Source organism: Podarcis liolepis, assembly GCF_965112155.1.
Source record: "Podarcis liolepis genome assembly, chromosome: 7".
Lineage (NCBI taxonomy): Eukaryota > Metazoa > Chordata > Lepidosauria > Squamata > Lacertidae > Podarcis > Podarcis liolepis.
In genome coordinates, this window is record NC_139561.1 from 21,659,685 (window position 1) to 21,676,264 (window position 16,580).

General features: G+C 46.0%; 1 protein-coding gene and 1 long non-coding RNA gene across 2 annotated transcripts; one reads left to right on the forward strand and one right to left on the reverse strand.

The window, feature by feature from the left end:
- The first annotated feature begins 94 nt into the window (after nt 1-94).
- Nucleotides 95-3,003, forward strand: B3GALT6 (beta-1,3-galactosyltransferase 6). The gene has a single exon (XM_083513235.1). The coding sequence runs from the start codon at nt 1,584-1,586 to the stop codon at nt 2,622-2,624; it is 1,041 nt and encodes a 346-aa protein (XP_083369361.1). The 5' UTR covers nt 95-1,583; the 3' UTR covers nt 2,625-3,003.
- An 826-nt stretch (nt 3,004-3,829) lies between these two features.
- Nucleotides 3,830-8,070, reverse strand: LOC310711446. The gene is made up of 2 exons (XR_014528440.1): nt 6,464-8,070; nt 3,830-4,872 (listed from the first exon to the last, which is right to left on the reverse strand). It is a non-coding gene; the product is annotated as an uncharacterized lncRNA (long non-coding RNA).
- Nucleotides 8,071-16,580: the final 8,510 nt, after the last annotated feature.

The window sequence follows — 16,580 nt, forward strand, 5'->3', positions numbered from 1 at the left end:
CTTCCGGACCTCCCGAGGCTGCCCGAATTCAACGCGAGGACCTCCCTCTCCAGTTGTATAAAGACTAATTAGTCGGGGCGGGAAGCGGCTGGTCTGTCTCTTTTCGACTCGCCGTCATAAAATCTGAAATAAAATAGTGCCTATTCAACTCTACCTCTTGTTAAATACTACTGCAACAGCAAAACAGGCACCTTGTTTGGAAGCTATATTTATATATATAAGGACCTTTATTTAAAAAAAAAAAGGGAAGACATGCTTGCTTCGGGCACGTGAGTCTTACGTAGCCATTTTTGTTTTGGACCGTGCGGCGGCTGCATTTTTATTCCCTGTGCGGTTTCACTGAATTTCACTAAACGGCAACTTGTTTAGGTGGGATAGGTGTCTGTGTACCAAAAACGAGAAGCTGGCAGGGCCTTTCCCCCAAGTTTAAGACGGTAACCGCTTCGGCTTCAGCTGCCCTAAGGCAAGATGGCAGATAAAAACTCGCACAGGAAAAAAGAACACCCGAGGGAAACGCCCTTAGTCAAGATGGCGAGCAGCCGCGGCTTCCATTGCCCTAACACAAGATGACCGATACTCACGGCCAGATAAGGACACAGCGGTGCCCTTAGCTAAGATGGTAACAGCCACAGCCTCAAGTGCCCGGACACAAGGTGGCGAATACGCACTATTAGCTCGCAGGGAGGGACGGCAGGGCATGAAATGCCCTCAAAAATGGCGCCGCCGTCTTCCGCCTCCCCAGCCCTGACAAGACATGGCGTGAGGGGGTGATGCGAAGGCGGAAAGTCACGTGACTCCACTTTGTTCGGCCCCCTCCTCCTCCCCCTCCCCCATACATTTCTATTCATTCGCATTTTCTCGCCGCCTCAGGAGAAGACGGAGCTGCAGAAAAGGATAAGTACCGCTCCGAAAACCATCGCGCCCGCGCGCTCCCTTCACATATCTCTATTTAGGGAACGCGCGCGAGAAGAGGAGAAACGGGGCGGGGGTGCGGGAGAGGAACTGAAAATCTGACAGAAGACAATGAACCCCGCGCTTGAGGCAGCTGAGGGAGGACCCAGCGGCGCGTTCGGAAACGTTCCGAGGTGGTGGCGGCGGCCGTTTGTCCCAACCCGCCACCCGTAGCCGGCAGGGCTGTTCCCGCCAAAAATTCTGAGGAGAGAGAGCGGGGACCCCAGCCCCCGCCCGCGGCCTCACGCCTGAGGAGAAAGGGGCGGGGCTGATCCCCAACCCTCGAGGCCTTGCTGTCCCGAGGCGAATGTGTGGGCGGAGCTAGTGCCGCTTCCCGCCCCTTAGAAGGCTGGAGGAGACGTCACTGCAGCCCCTAAAAGGGAGGAGCCAGAGCGTTGGGACCACCAATCCCAGAGGGAGGGAGGAGCCAGGACTATCGCCACCAAAGAGGGAAGAGCCATTAGGGTCATTGTGGGGGCTATTTGCCTGAGAAGTCTTTGGAGCCGCCCCTTAAAAGGGAGAAGCCCTTTCATTGGACAACCTCCTGAAAGAGGGAGGGGCTGAGGAAGCTGCCCCAGGGGAAGTGGTGTTTGCCCCGCCCCTTAGCTGCCACCACGTTTCTTCCTGCTGCCATGAAGCTCCTCCGCCTGCTGTGCCGCCACAAGACAGCTCTGGGACTCGGCGGCCTGTCTCTCTTTGGCGTGGTGCTCCTCTACTTGGCCAAGTGCACCTCAGAAGGCCTCAAGCCCTCCCACGGCTGGGGGCTGCCTCAGCAACAGTCTCCCGCCCGGACCGGGGGTGTGAGTGGGCCTCACCCTCCAGCAGCCGCCCCACCTCCTCCTCCCGAGGAAAGCGCCTTCCTGGCAGTGTTGGTGGCCAGCGGCCCCAAATACACAGAGCGACGGAGCATCATCCGCAGCACGTGGCTCTCGGTGGCTGGCCGGGTCCCCACCGGAGACGTCTGGTTCCGTTTTGTGGTGGGCACCGGAGGCCTGACCGGGGAGGAGCTCCACACCTTGGAGCTGGAGCAGAGCCGCCATCAGGATCTTCTGCTCCTCCCTGACCTCCGAGACTCCTATGAGAACCTGACCGCCAAGGTCCTGGCTATGTTTGTATGGCTCGACCAGCACCTGGACTTCCGCTTTGTCCTCAAAGCTGATGACGACACATTTGTGCGCTTGGATGTCCTGGTGGAGGAGCTGAGGGCCAAGGAGCCACGCCGCCTCTACTGGGGCTTCTTCTCTGGGCGCGCCCGTGTGAAATCCGGCGGGAAATGGAAAGAGAATGCCTGGCTCCTTTGTGACTACTACCTGCCCTATGCTCTGGGCGGGGGCTACGTGGTTTCAGCCGACCTGGTGCACTACTTGCGCCTCACGCAAGACTATCTCAACATATGGCAAGCTGAAGACGTATCCCTGGGTGCCTGGCTTGCTCCGGTGGATGTGAAGAGGGTTCACGACTCTCGTTTCGACACGGAGTATAAATCGCGGGGCTGCAACAATAAATACATTGTGACTCATAAACAGAGCATTGAGGACATGTTGGAGAAGCATCAGACTCTAGCCAAAGAAGGGAAGCTCTGTAAAGAAGAGATTAAACTCCGACTGTCTTACACGTATGACTGGAGTGTGCCTCCTTCACAGTGCTGCCAGAGGAAAGATGGTATACCTTGAAAACTGTGAGGGAAGACGGTATACCTTGGCAACTGTGCAAATAAGAGGGGGAGGGAACACAACCAGGCGGGAGGAAATTGGTGGTGATGGATGTGTGTCACATTGAAATCATTCCTCCTCCGGCCGGAACTTTTAAATTATTCCAAGATTTTCCACAGTATATCAGGCCATATTGCATCACCCTTGCCAGTGTGGCATATGAAGGATATAGGGGAAGAGCATGGAACAAACTGGGGTCTAGAAAAATAGTACCTGAAAGGCAGGAATTGGCAAAAGGAACAATTTTTATGTACTTTGGGACAAAGAAATGAAGGATTTTAAAGGCTCTTTAAGCTACGGTACTAAGTGTTAGGCACAGAGCTGTGGTTTGTTTCCTTTCTTTGAAAGGATAAGTGGACGTTGGCCAAGGATTCTGACAAGTTTAAAGTGAAATAATAACAGAAGGGTAACTTGGTCCCCAGCACCAGTGGAAGAGATTACTAGTGTGCTCCATAATGCTGATTCTAAACAGAAGGGGCTGCTTTTGTCATTGGCAAGCCTTTGCACTAGCTATGGTGTATTAGAGGTAGGAGATGTCCATTCTAGCAGGAAATGTTCTGACCTTTAAACATTTTTATTATAAGTGGATGGCTTGTATAACTTCTGTCCCTGGAGAGAAATCTCTCAGACCCCTTTCTATGTCAGGTACCTCAGGAGAGGGAGAAACCTTTGAAAATCATTAGTCCTACTCAGAGTAGACTCAGTGAAGTTAATTAACATAGCTAACCTGGTAATTTCAGTGGGTTTCTCCAACTTGTATCCAACTAAGTTATACTCAACGATAGACCCATTGAAAATAATGTGCCAAGTTACTCATGTCCAATATTTTCAATGGACCATTACTTTGAGGAGGAACATTTGATGCAACTCTTTAGCTATATTTGGAAGAATAGATTATTAGAATGACAGCCTGGTCTTGATTGAAAACCATGCAGCAGTTGCTCCCAATGTAGTGTTGTTAGTTTCTGGAATTAAATGCTTCTACAATTGTTGAGTTGTATCCAACATTAGTCCTACCTGAAGTAGACCCATCAAAATTAACCAATATGATAAGCTTAGGCCCCTTTATTTCAATGGGTCAACTCTGAGTAGGATTCAGTTGGATACAACCCATTGTATTGTAGCCAACAATAGTCCTGCACAGAGTAGACGCATTAATCCCCCCCCCTTCATTAGTCATATTCATTGGGTCTACTTTGAGTATGACGAATGTTGAATACAGCCTATTACAATTATTGTCCATCTCCATTATATCATTTGTCAAGAAACAGTGTGTGTCCCTTCTCATGGAATATGCAACTGTGAGCCAATTAGCATACAGTGGGGTGACGGCTTTGTACAGATACCAGTACTTTCCTTGAACCAATCCCTCTTTGCCTAGGCAATGAACTGCTCCAGAGTTAAGGGGTTGAGAATTGTAAAAAAAGTTGGGATTTTCAACTGGTATGTTGCTTTCCCTTAGACCAGCTTTCTCGGGGTCTACCAGTGGGTTAGTTCCTTGAGTGGGTCTTAACCCTCCAATCAATTATTCCTGAGTAATTTTCTGGGATGTCACCAGGACAGCCATCGAGTTCTCCCTTTTGTGGGGCTCAGTGCTCTCTGTAGTTTATTCCAAAGCAGTAAGACTCCTGTACTAAAAAACAAATAGGTAAATTTAGAGCCAGAAAAAAACCTTGCAGGCAGATGTAAACATATTTAATTGCCTTGCTTTCGGGGATTCTTTGCACAACATGAGACTCAGAGGTGGAGAGAATGGGTTGTGAAAGCTTCGGAGGTGTGTCAAACAAGAGAGTAAGGAGCAGTGTGGAGATGGAGTTATCTCATCCACTCCCTTTCCATAATCTAAACCCTACATTTCCTATACATTTCCCCGAGGAGCCTTGAAAGTACTAATAAGGGAAAAATCTGAGTTATCCATCCTTTGTAGACCCTCCGGACAGAGATGTCGTCCAGGATGCTTAGATCAGGCCTGGGAAATCTGTGACCCTCCAAATGTTGATGGGCTGTATCCAGCATCATCCCTGACCATTGGCCATATTGGCTAGGGCTGATGGGAGTTGGGAGTCCAACAACCGCTGGAGGGCCGCAGGTTCCCCAGCCCTGGTGTTGATCTTCAAAGAAGAAAACTATATGACCCAACCTTGTTCTGAAGCCTGACCTATGTGAACGGAGCTGAACCACGCCCACCTGCCTTGAAATTGCTTCCTGCCTTGCCTAGAATGTTATTTTTGTTTCAGACCTTGCAGATTATTGATAAGATGGAATGTTTTAAGAGGTGGCACAAAGATATCTCGAAATTTGTCTGGCAGGGCAAAAAGCCCCGAATTAAATTTAAAATATTGACAGATGTTAAGGAAAGAGGGGGTTTTGCCCTGCCGGACCTAAAATTGTACTATGAGGCAGCAGCTTTTTGCTGGCTCAAAGAATGGATGCTCCTCGAGAACACGGACATCTTGGATCTGGAAGGTTTCAATAACACTTTTGGTTGGCATGCATATCTTTGGTATGGTAAAGTTAACAGTGCCTTTAAAAATCACATTGTCAGAAAAGCATTGTTTAATGTTTGGATAAGATATAAAGATTTATTGGAAAACAAAACCCCTAGATGGGTGTCGCCAGTGGAGGCTAAAGCAGTGAAGAAACTCAATATGGAGGTCGGATGGCCGAAGTATTGGGAAATTTTAGAACAGGATGGAGATAAGTTCAAACTACAAAGTCAGGAGAAATTGAGGCATAAAGTAGAAAATTGGTTCCAATACCGCCAAATAATGGAATTTTTTAAACAGGACAGGAAAGTCGGTTTCCAGGTGGAAAAATCAAAATTAGAAACTGAACTGTTAGAACCCAACACTAAGAATTTATCTAGAATGTACAACTTGTTGTTGAAATGGAACACACAGGATGAAACAGTTAAATCGGCAATGATTAAGTGGGCTCAGGATGTTGGACACAATATTATGTCAGCTGACTGGGAATGGTTATGGAACACCGGTATAAAATTTACGGCATGTAATGCCTTAAAGGAAAATATTATGAAAATGGTATACAGGTGGTACATGACCCCAGTCAAGCTGGCAAAAATCTATCATTTGCCCGATAACAAATGTTGGAAGTGTAAAGAGACTGAAGGTACCTTTTATCACCTTTGGTGGACATGCCCGAAGATTAAGGCCTTCTGGGAAACGATCTATAATGAAATGAAAAAGGTACTTAAATGTACCTTTCCTAAAAAACCAGAGGCCTTTCTCTTGGGCATTGTCGGCCAACTGGTGACAAAGAAAGATAGAGCTTTTTTCATGTATGCCACAACAGCAGCAAGAATACTCATCGCAAAGTATTGGAAGACACAAGATTTACCCACTTTGGAAGAATGGCAGATGAAAGTGATGGACTATATGACACTGGCCGAGATGACAGGCAGAATCCGTGACCAACGAAAAGAGACGGTGGAAGAAGAATGGAGAAAATTTAAAAGCTACCTTAAGGACTACTATAAACTTAATGAATGCTAAAATGTCGTGGTTTTCAGAGACAAAGGGGTACAGGGATATAAGGTTAGACTATAAAAGAGGACTAAGATGATTGAGATTGGAAAGTAACAATTGGGAGTTGCTAGTTGAACTACGGACATTGGGATGCAGAGAGGGGGGGTATGGGGAAGTCCAAGAAAAGAGGTTTATGAAAATATGTTTGAAACTATACGTGTATGTTTGTCATTTTTAATGTTTGTTTGTTTTTCTTAAAAATGTTGCAAAACCAATAAAAATTTTATAAAAAAAAAAAAAGAAATTGCTTCCTGCCTTGGTTTTTTCCTGTTCTGGAAAGGTGCAAGAACATGTTATTATTGAATTCCTGGTGGTCCAACATACATGGCTGCCAGATTCTGTTCTGTGTCTCGCCAGGCACGCAGGTTTTCTCTTCTGATGCTGACTTCAGGAAAAGTCAGGAATATTTGTCTTCTTTACTCAGAGGGAAGTTGGTATATTGTACGTAATATTATGTGTTTACAATGGTGATAATTTATTTATAAATATTGTAAATGTTCTGTGTATAGTTACAGAGGCTTGGAAACAGCCGCGTGTCAACGATAATTTTAAATTATTTAAAAGGAGTGTGTCGGCGCTCGTGTAACTATTATTGAAATGCCTTTTTCCTGCCGTACAGCTTATTATTTAAACTCTCCTGGGACTTTTAATCCCAAGCCCTTTCTTGCATGTGTCTCGGGAGCTTGTAAGAACGATGTACCAATCACTCCTTTTAGTTGAAATAGCAATGCTTCTGAAAAAACGTTTGTGTGTTCTCGTTTCCATTTTTTTTTTAATAAAGAAAAGAGTCCTCTTTCCCCTTTCCCATACCTCCCCTGCAGTGATTGGATTTAAAGCTTCAGAAGAAATGGAAAATTGCCAAATGAAATGTGACAGTGGAAAGCGAACAGGAGCCCTGCTGATGGCTCTGAGGCTTTTTATAGAAAGCTGTGTGGTTGTCAGCTACCTGCGTTTGAAGGATTAGGGCCTGTGATCTGTCGTGTATATAGACATGTCGACTTAAAGCAATGGGACTAAGCTAAGGTAGGGATGTTTTGGCCTGTTTTATTTTATTTTATTTTTTTAATGACCACCTAAGCCGTTTCAATGTGCTAATTTATTACAGCGCTACAGGGACACCAGAGTCTTTTTAATAGGTTACTTTCTGCTACGTTAAACATTTATGCATTGCGAATATTCCGTCAAGTACAGTGCCTGGTTCCGAGTGCCACATTTTAAGATGGGCATCGATGAACTTCCAGAGAGGGTCTGGAAACCAGTTCTTATGAGGAATGGTTAATATTGGTCATTTGTGAGTTGCTTCCTTTGAAGCATCTCAGAGTGGTTTCACAACACAAGAAAAAGAAGCACACCTTCAAAACTGTAAAAACAGTTGTATGTGCAGAAGCAATTTAAAACCAATACATACACCGAAACAGTTATTTGCATATGTAAAAACAATTTGAAAGAGCAAGATAGTGTGCTGGAAAATTTGGAAAAGCGGGAGCCCATCATGACAGCTCCATAGCTCCTAAAGAGTCCAAAACATGCAGGCAGCTGGCTGCTTCATTAAACACACACACACCACAAAGCAAAGAGCATTAGTAAATAACATAATACCCAATTTAGTAGGATCAGTTGACAGTAATAGAATAGCAAGCTGTTCTCATTCCCTGACTTCCACTGCCACAGGGATGGGGGGTGTTTTTAAACCTGAGGGCCACATTCACTTCAGGGTAACTTTCTGAGGGCCACATGCCAGGAGTGGGTGGGGTCAGGGAAAAGTGGGTGGAGCAATTGATGTGAACTTTATCTTCGTACAATGTGCTGGTTTCCTCCTCTAACATCCATGCAGGCTAGAGAGGCATTATCAGATTTATTTCACAGACTACAGTGATACCTCGGGTTACATACGCTTCAGGTTACAGACTCCGCTAACCCAGAAATATTACCTCGGATTAAGAACTTTGCTTCAGGATGAGAACAGAAATTGTGTGGTGGCGGCGCGGCGGCAGCAGGAGGCCCCATTAGCTAAAGTGGTGCTTCAGGTTAAGAACAGTTTCAGTTTAAGAATGGACCTCCGGAATGAATTAAGTACTTAACCCGAGGTACCACTGTACTAGATAAAGCATTTCATAGCACAACGCCACTGAAATGGTGCACAATAGCATAAAACTCCAAAGGGCAAGCTTCAGAAACAAAAACCATTTCAGCAAGTGATAAAAACCATCTCCACAAATTCGGGGGGGGGGGGGGGGGAGGGAATGAATTTCGGCTGATGTGCAGTTAATATTCCATAAGTGAACTTGGGGAAAGCCTTTGACGAAAACGTCCTCAAGGACGCATTACAGCCAGGCAAAAGCATCTTGAGGGTGAAACGTGAAATAGTGAGGTAAGTACCCTGGGGAGTGAGGGACGCGGGTGGCGCTGTGGGTTAAACCACAGAGCCTAGGGTTTGCTGATCAGAAGGTTGGCGGTTCGAATCCCTGCGACGGGGTGAGTTCCCATTGCTCGGTCCCTGCTCCTGCCAACCTAGCAGTTCGAAAGCACATCAAAGTGCAAGTAGATAAGTAGGTACCACTCCAGCAGGAAGGTAAACGCCGTTTCCGTGTGCTGCTCTGGTTCACCAGAAGCGGCTTAGTCATGCTGGCCACATGACCCAGAAGCTGTACGCCAGCTCCCTCGGCCAGTAAAGCAAGATGAGCACCGCAACCCCAGAGTCGGCCACGACTGGATCTAATGGTCAGGGGTCCCTTTACCTTTACCCTGGGGAGAAGAGTTGTGGCTTGGAAAGAGTTTCAAGAGCCACATAGAGATGCCCAAAGGGCTGTGTTCAGAAGTTGATGGTTCAGGATAGATAAATGACTTCTTTATGCAGTGCATCGTTTGACCGTGGAACTCACTCCCACAAGAGGTAGTGATGACTACCAACTTGGATGGCTTTAAAAGAGGATTAGAGAAATTCATGTAGGGCTATTGAAGGCTACTAACCATGGTGGGTATGCTCTGCCTCCTCGGTTGGAAGAATACCAGTTGCTGGGGTTCCGTAGAAGGTGAGAGTGCTCTTCTGCTTGAATCCTGGATGTGGGTTTCTCACAGGCTTCTGGCTGGCCATTGTGAGAACAGGATTTTGGATTTCATGGGCCATTGGCCTGATCCAGCAGGCTGTTATTAGTCATTCATGGTAAAACTCAAAGGCCTCCTAGGCCTTGCTAGAGCAAGGAGAGGACCCTGGCATTCCAGCAGGTGATAACTACTTCTCCAACTCTTGAAAAATCCTCTCTTGCCTCACTCTCTGCCATGCCACTGCTTGCAACAATTCTCAGCAACAAGATGTCAAAAATATGAAATCCAATTTAGAATGAGAACAGCAATAACAGCCTTGGAAAATGGTGACTGTTTTAGCTTGGTGTTTTAAGAAATAAGACTCGGTGCCAAGCAGTCGGGAAGGAATTTTTGTAAGTTTCGGGTAAAAAATGGTACCCTCCTCCTTCCTTTTGAGGTGAGAAACATGCTCACTAGTCCAGGCACAGGCAGCCTTCATGGCTTATTCTGTTCAGTGCAGGATGGGCAAATGTTTTTGTGCACCTCTTCTGTTCAAACATGACAAAACCTTGAATCGTCGTATTTTTCACTTTTGATTTTGGACATTGCTAAGCATGATATGAGAAGACCGGTCTGGATTTTATTCACCATTATCTTGTAATTGGTGAGAGTGACCACAAAAGCCACTTAACAGTTCTTTTCCTGAAAGCTAGGACCTTGCAAAGATGGACAGGGTTCCTTGGAAGAAACTGGCGACGTGGTGTTCTGCGCTGTGTGTGTGTGTTGAAATCTATCAAACTCCCTTGCTAGTTTACAGCGCTGAGCTCGCCAGATGGGAAATCAAGAGTTGTTTATTTCCTGCTTGGTTACAACATCGGGATGAAATGGGTGACATTATGAAAGCTGTGAGCAGCTTAATTTTCCTCGGCTGGGAAAGCAAGGGAAAAAGAACCACATACCCTTTCGTTTCATACAAAGCAGTCTGAATTGTGAGCGCAGTAAAAAAAATAGGTCAATCAAATATGGTTATTAATTGGTCAGATATGCAGAAACTGAATGTTGGAAGATTCAGGATGGACAAAATAAGGGTCAAGTGCAGAGTTAAATTTTGGAATTCGCCCCATGCAACATAGGAAGCTGCCTTATACTGAGTCAGACCCCAGGTCTATTCAGGTTAGTGTTGTCTACACTGGCTGGCAGCAGCACTCTAGGATTCCAAACTGGGTACACTCCTAGCCCTAACTGGGAACTGAACCTGGGACGTTCTGCATGCAGACAGATGCTCTACCACTGAGCTATGACACCTGGTAGTGATGACCACCAACTTGGGTGTCTTTGAAATTGTTGTTGTATAGTCGTGTCTGACTCTTCGTGACCCCATGGACCAGAGCACGCCAGGCATTCCTGTCTTCCACTGCCTCCCGCAGTTTGGTCAGACTCATGTTTGTAGCTTTGAGAACACTGTCCAACCATCTCGTCCTCTGTCGTCCCCTTCTCCTTGTGCCCTCAATCTTTCCCAACATCAGGGTCTTTGAAATACTATTAGACAATTTAATGGAGAATAAGGCTCTAAATAGCTAACCTCCGCAAGCTAAACTAGGAACAAGAGTGTAACTACTTAGGCCAGATTATATAGAACGAAGTGGTGCAGTGGAGAAACCGAGGCAGGTTTTCATTTCCTTTCTACTTATCTGACACTTACCTGGGCTGCTTGTCTGCAAGATTTTGTTCCTTTGTCAGTCAACCAGATGTTTCCTGAAGTTAAACAAAAGTATGAAATTGAAAGTAATAGAAAGTCACAGCTTTGGCAAAGCCGACTATTAATTAAGGTGACAAGTTAGGGACTCGTGATCATAAACAGCCTGAGAGTTATTACAACCTTCAGATATATTGCCACCTGTTTGGCGTTCAGTAGACCCTCTCAAGGAAGAGACTCAAAAGGTTTTCTTAAGGATCAGCCAGGAATGTGCCTTGTAAGTGTGCATTCTCTTAACCTATTGTGGGAGGAAACTCCGAAGAAGAGCACACGAGAGACTGCTTCAAGCTCATACATCAGGCATAAGGAAACTTTGACCCTCCAGATGCTGATCAACTGCAACTCCCATCATCCCTGGCCATTGGCCATGCTTTGCTGGGGCTGATGGGAGTTGTAGTTCAGCAACTTCTGGAGAGCCAAAGGTTCCCCACACCTGCTCTACATAGTTGCAGAGACGGCACATAGTGTTGACTGGATTCTTCCCTTGCCTTTCAGATATTATTGAAGTGAGCATTGAGGCCAAGCCTCTGCAGAGATCTTCCTGTCCACCTTCGCAGTCTACCAGTGTCAGTCAGGCCATTACAGGCTAGGGCGGTAGTCTTCGGCCATTTTGGCCCAGGATCTGTTTTCAATCCAAACATTTGCTTGGGGACTCATTTCTTAATCTTTTAGCATACATTTGCATAGTGGTAGTGCTCCTGTTGTGACCCACCTTGGATCTGGTCCATGAATCACTATGGGGTCCTAATCCCAGTGGGCTAGGAGACGCCCATAAGCGAACACACTTCTTCTTTTTCATGGTACACACCTTGGAACAAACGATACAGGGTGTATCATAGTTCCCCAAGATCTTAACAGATATGGGATGGCACTGATCCTCTATCTAATAAATGTGTCTGCCAATCTCTGGAGACCATGGGACTTGCCTTCCGTTGCCTTTGCCGACTCTTCCACGCACCCAAGCGTTAATGTTTGACTCACGTTCTCTTATCGTGTTCTCTAATCCTTTATTTTTGTCAGAGGATCTATGCTTCCCACGTTCCAAGCGCAACGGATCGTTTTACTAAATCTCTGATGCCAGCCGAGTCGCTTCAAAGGTAGCCTTCGGGAGGCTGGCGTGCAACTCCTGGAGCATCTTAGTAGATCAAATGATGCCGGAGCTTTTAAAAACATGCACAAGAAGAGTTATCTACATGGCACACAGTTTGACCTGTGAAACTCTAGGCGTCCAGTCCTGGGGAGAGTCTGGTGTGCTGTTGCAGACGACAGGAACTCAAAGCTCTTCGTGAGATCTCAGAGAAGAGAGCATAACCCAACGAGTAATGGTGGGACAGGGATGTAAGAAGGCACCAATTTCTGTTCTGATCTGTGTTCCTCACCTGCTGCAGTTTGGCAAAAATCACATTATTCGGCTCACGGTCCACTGTGCTGGAATTTTATGTCGTTAATTAGTAAGCTACGTTACCATTACAATAGAATTATTGTGATTTATTAAAATTGTTGCATTTCTCACCAAGTGACCCTGTACTTCTGGATCCTTTGCTGTCATTTAAGGCTCAGGTGGCCTCGGTTGGGCAGAGTGCCTTCCATCAGCTTCGGCTGCTGGCCCAGCTGCTCCCCTCTCCGGACCAGGGTTAGCCTAACTTCTGTCGTCCGTCTTCTGGCCACCTCTACTTTGTTGTTGTTGTTTAGTCGTGTCCGACTCTTCGTGACCCCATGGACCAGAGCACGCCAGGCCCTCCTGTCTTCCACTGTTTCCCGCAGTTTGGTCAAACTCATGCTAGTAGCTTCGAGAACACTGTCCAACCATCTCGTCCTCTGTCGTCCCCTTTTCCTTGTGCCCTCCATCTTTCCCAACATCAGGGTCTTTTCCAGGGAGTCTTCTCTTCTCATGAGGTGGCCAAAGTATTGGAGCCTCAGCTTCACGATCTGCCCTTCCAGTGAGCACTCAGGGCTGATTTCCTTCAGAATGGAGAGGTTTGATCTTCTTGCAGTCCATGGGACTCTCAAGAGTCTCCTCCAGCACCATAATTCAAAAGCATCCATTCTTTGGTGATTAGCCGCCTTTATGGTCCAGCTCTCACTTCCATACATCACTACTGGGAAAACCATAGCTTTTACTATACGGACCTTTGTTGGCAAGGTGAGGTCTCTGCTTTTTAAGATGCTGTCTAGGTTTGTCATTGCTCTTCTCCCAAGAAACAGACGTCTTTTAATTTCGTGACTGTTGTCACCATCTGCAGTGATCATGGAGTCCAAGAAAGCAAAATCTCTCACTGCCTCCATTTCTTCCCCTTCTATTTGCCAGGAGGTGATGGGCCCAGTGGCCATGATCTTAGTTTTTTTGAACAACATCAAAAAACCTCTACTTTAGATTCCTGCAATGCATTGTACCGGTATCTGGGGCTGCCTCTGAAGACAGTTCAGAAATTTCAGCTGGTGCAAAACTCAGCAGCCAGGTTGCTGGCACGACTCAGAGGAGGCCCACTGAGATTAATGTTCACAACTAATTCAGGTGCATTCAGTTCAGTGGGTCTACTCTGATGAAAACCTAGCTGGCTACACTTCTGAAGGAGGGTTTGAATAAGTGATCAGCAATTTCTGCTCCCATTTTCTTTCCCATCTAAGTTCTCTAGATGTGGATAAGTTATAGCTGATATTAATTTGGGTGCAAGGGGGGCTGGGGGGCGCAAACACGCAGCCTCCATATTTGCCATGGCATCTAGTTGTGCCATTGGCTTCCCACATCTCTCTGGCCATCTAACCGGATTAAAGTTAGTGGTACATTTTAGGTTTGGAATTGCCCAAGAAATCTTTCTGGTCAAATTGTTTTTGTATGGCACAACTGCTGCTCGAATTTTATTAGCTAAGAACTGGAAAACACAAGAAGTACCAACGGTCAAAGAATGGCAGATGAAGATGATGGATTTTTCGGAGCTAGCCGACTTGACTGGAAGAGTCCGTGACCAGAAGGAGGAGGAGTACCAGGAAGAGTGGATGAAATTTAAAGACTATTTAGTTAAATATGTTAAGTTAAATTAATTGGAAAAGCTTGCAAATACCGGATAGGCTTAGGATTTAAATATAGAATGTGATGAGTTAATATGTTAAATGTTGAAATGGAAAGAAACAAAGATGTTAAGTGACCAAGTTATTTTTTTATGAACGCTGGATTTGGAAAACCGTTAAAATGCTATATATTGAAATTCAACCAGGGGGACACGAAGTCATTTAAAAATGTCAACAAGTTTTATTTAATATGGTGGCGATTTATGTTTGCTTGCTTGTTTGTTTGTTTGTTTGTTTGTTTATAAAATCTTTGGGAAATCAATAAAAAAAATTGAGGGGGGGGGAATAAAGTTAGTGGTACATTTTACATACTCCTGTAAGCATCACCTAGCTAATTCACATCCAGGGATGTCCACAAAGTGCTGTGTACGTTAGATCAAGTATCGTCTTCGGGAGGCTAATGCCTTTCAAGAAACCTATATTCTAAAAAGCTTAATTGCCCTCTAAAAGCAAAACGCTCAAAGATGTGCAGAGCCGTGTTGTCGGATTTTGAGTGTGGTGTAACGGCACGCGATTATGAATTGCCCTGACCCAATTAGGCAAGGTGCATCAGATGTTTGGTGAATTCCTACATATGCATTAAGTGTTTAAAACAATGGAATGATTTGCTGACGTGTGGGAGGCAAATCACAGTTTAATAAATAGGAGCCCGGGGTTGGGGGAGGGGGGGAGAGAGAGAACCCCCTCCAAAGGGTGCATTAATAATTCAGAAGCACTTCACTATCTGGGGATTGGATGTAACCTGCTTTCTGCTTGCATAAGGGGAAAAAAAGATGCATGAGCTTTTAGCAGAACTCTTCCGCTTTCCATTCACTCATCACAAAAGCTATAATTGCTGCCAGCCGCCACCCCAGTGCAGTGTACCTGTGTAAACTGCTGGAATTCTGTTCTCATGTGGCCAAACAGAAGCATAGAATTGCAGAACTGAAAGGGACAATCGTAGAATTGTAAAGTTGGCGGCTATTGCCCCACATCTTGTGGGAATGAATTCTGGGGGTGCTCTGTGTGATCCATTGTAAGAAATGAGCTGCATGTAGAAAGGTGATTGATTTATTGCTCAGATAAAGCTTGGCGTCCAGCCCGCTTCGGCTGTGCACCCCCTCGGCCAGGCCTCGGACTTCAAAGGCCACATTCCGATGCTCTGAGCAAAACGCAGAGATCGCAAGCGGTAAGAGAAAGCTGTAAGCTTAAGTGCTTGCTTCAGTGTGCTTAAATAAAGTCCACGCAGGATCTTAGCAGCTAAAAGCAGTTTTATTTACAGCAGACTATCCATTGTCGAACAGCATCGTGAAAGCACGTCCACTCTCCTCAAAAGTGAAAGTAGAGAGTACAAAGACTTGAGAGACTCGGAAATGACGCAGAGTCTCCCTCCTCCCAACAGTAGGCAGGGCGTACACTCTGAGCTGTTTAACCCTGTAAGCTCAGGTTCTCTTCATACCCCCTCTCGTCCTGCGCTACTGTGGGGAAAGTATGTACAGAACTTACCCCCAACTCCAAACCACCACAAAACTCCCCATGACGCTGGAAGCTTAAAGGTTTGGTAAATCCATCGGCCAAGTTATTGTGACTGGCACAATACTTCAACCGTATCAAACCTGACTGAACACTCTGACACACATTTTGGAAACGTATGTCCAGATGCTTGGTTCTGGCCTTAAATTGCGCAGATTCAGCCAATTTCAAACAAGGTTGATTGTCTTCCCAAACCGTGATGGGCAAGCTACAATCCCCAAAGATCTCTTGCACCAAGCATCTATAGAACTCTAGTTCCCGGCACAAATCTGACAGCGCGCTGAATTCAGCCTCAGTAGAAGACAGCGCAATGAGACTTTGCTTCCGGGACTTCCACCCAATTAGTGACTTCCCAAACTTTACCACCAACCCAGACACAGACTTGCGGTCCTGCAAATTTGCCCAGTCACTGTCCGCATAGCATGTGAGCTTCGACTCACCTTCAGCTGGCAGCTTAAGACAGAAGTCTTTGGTATGCTGCAGGTAGCGCAGTACCCGCTTGATACCGTGCCAAGCACTCACACTGGGCTTTGACGCTTCCCTACTTAGCAGGTTGGTAGCAAAGGCAATGTCTGGTCTGCTCCATTGGGATAGATACAACAGACTACCTAGAGCTGACTGAAAGAGCTCAGCATTCTCGAACTCGGCACTATCTGCTTGCTGTCTCTCTTTCACGAAGTTCGTCTCCATGGGTGTCCGAACTCCTGCACAATCGGACATTCTGAACTTCTCAAGCAACTGCTCAATCTTGCCTTTCTGATTGAGCAAGAAGCTACCATCCTCAGTTCTTGCTATCTGGACACCTAGGTAGATCTTTACTGCACCCAGGTTCTTGAGCTGAAACCGCTTCCCAAGCTCTTTGGCAAACTTCTGCACCTGTTTGTCTGCCTTTCCAATGTGGATGATGTCATCAACATAAAACAAAACCAGTTCCTGTGAGTCTCCTGATCCTCTAAGGAACAGGCAACTGTCAGCAAGACTCTTCCTGAAACCTAGCTTCTCCAAAGCTTC

Excerpts from the sequence above, each read along its gene's own strand:
- B3GALT6 (XM_083513235.1), top strand. The coding sequence starts at position 1,584 with ATGAAGCTCCTCCGCCTGCTGTGCCGCCACAAGACAGCTCTGGGACTC.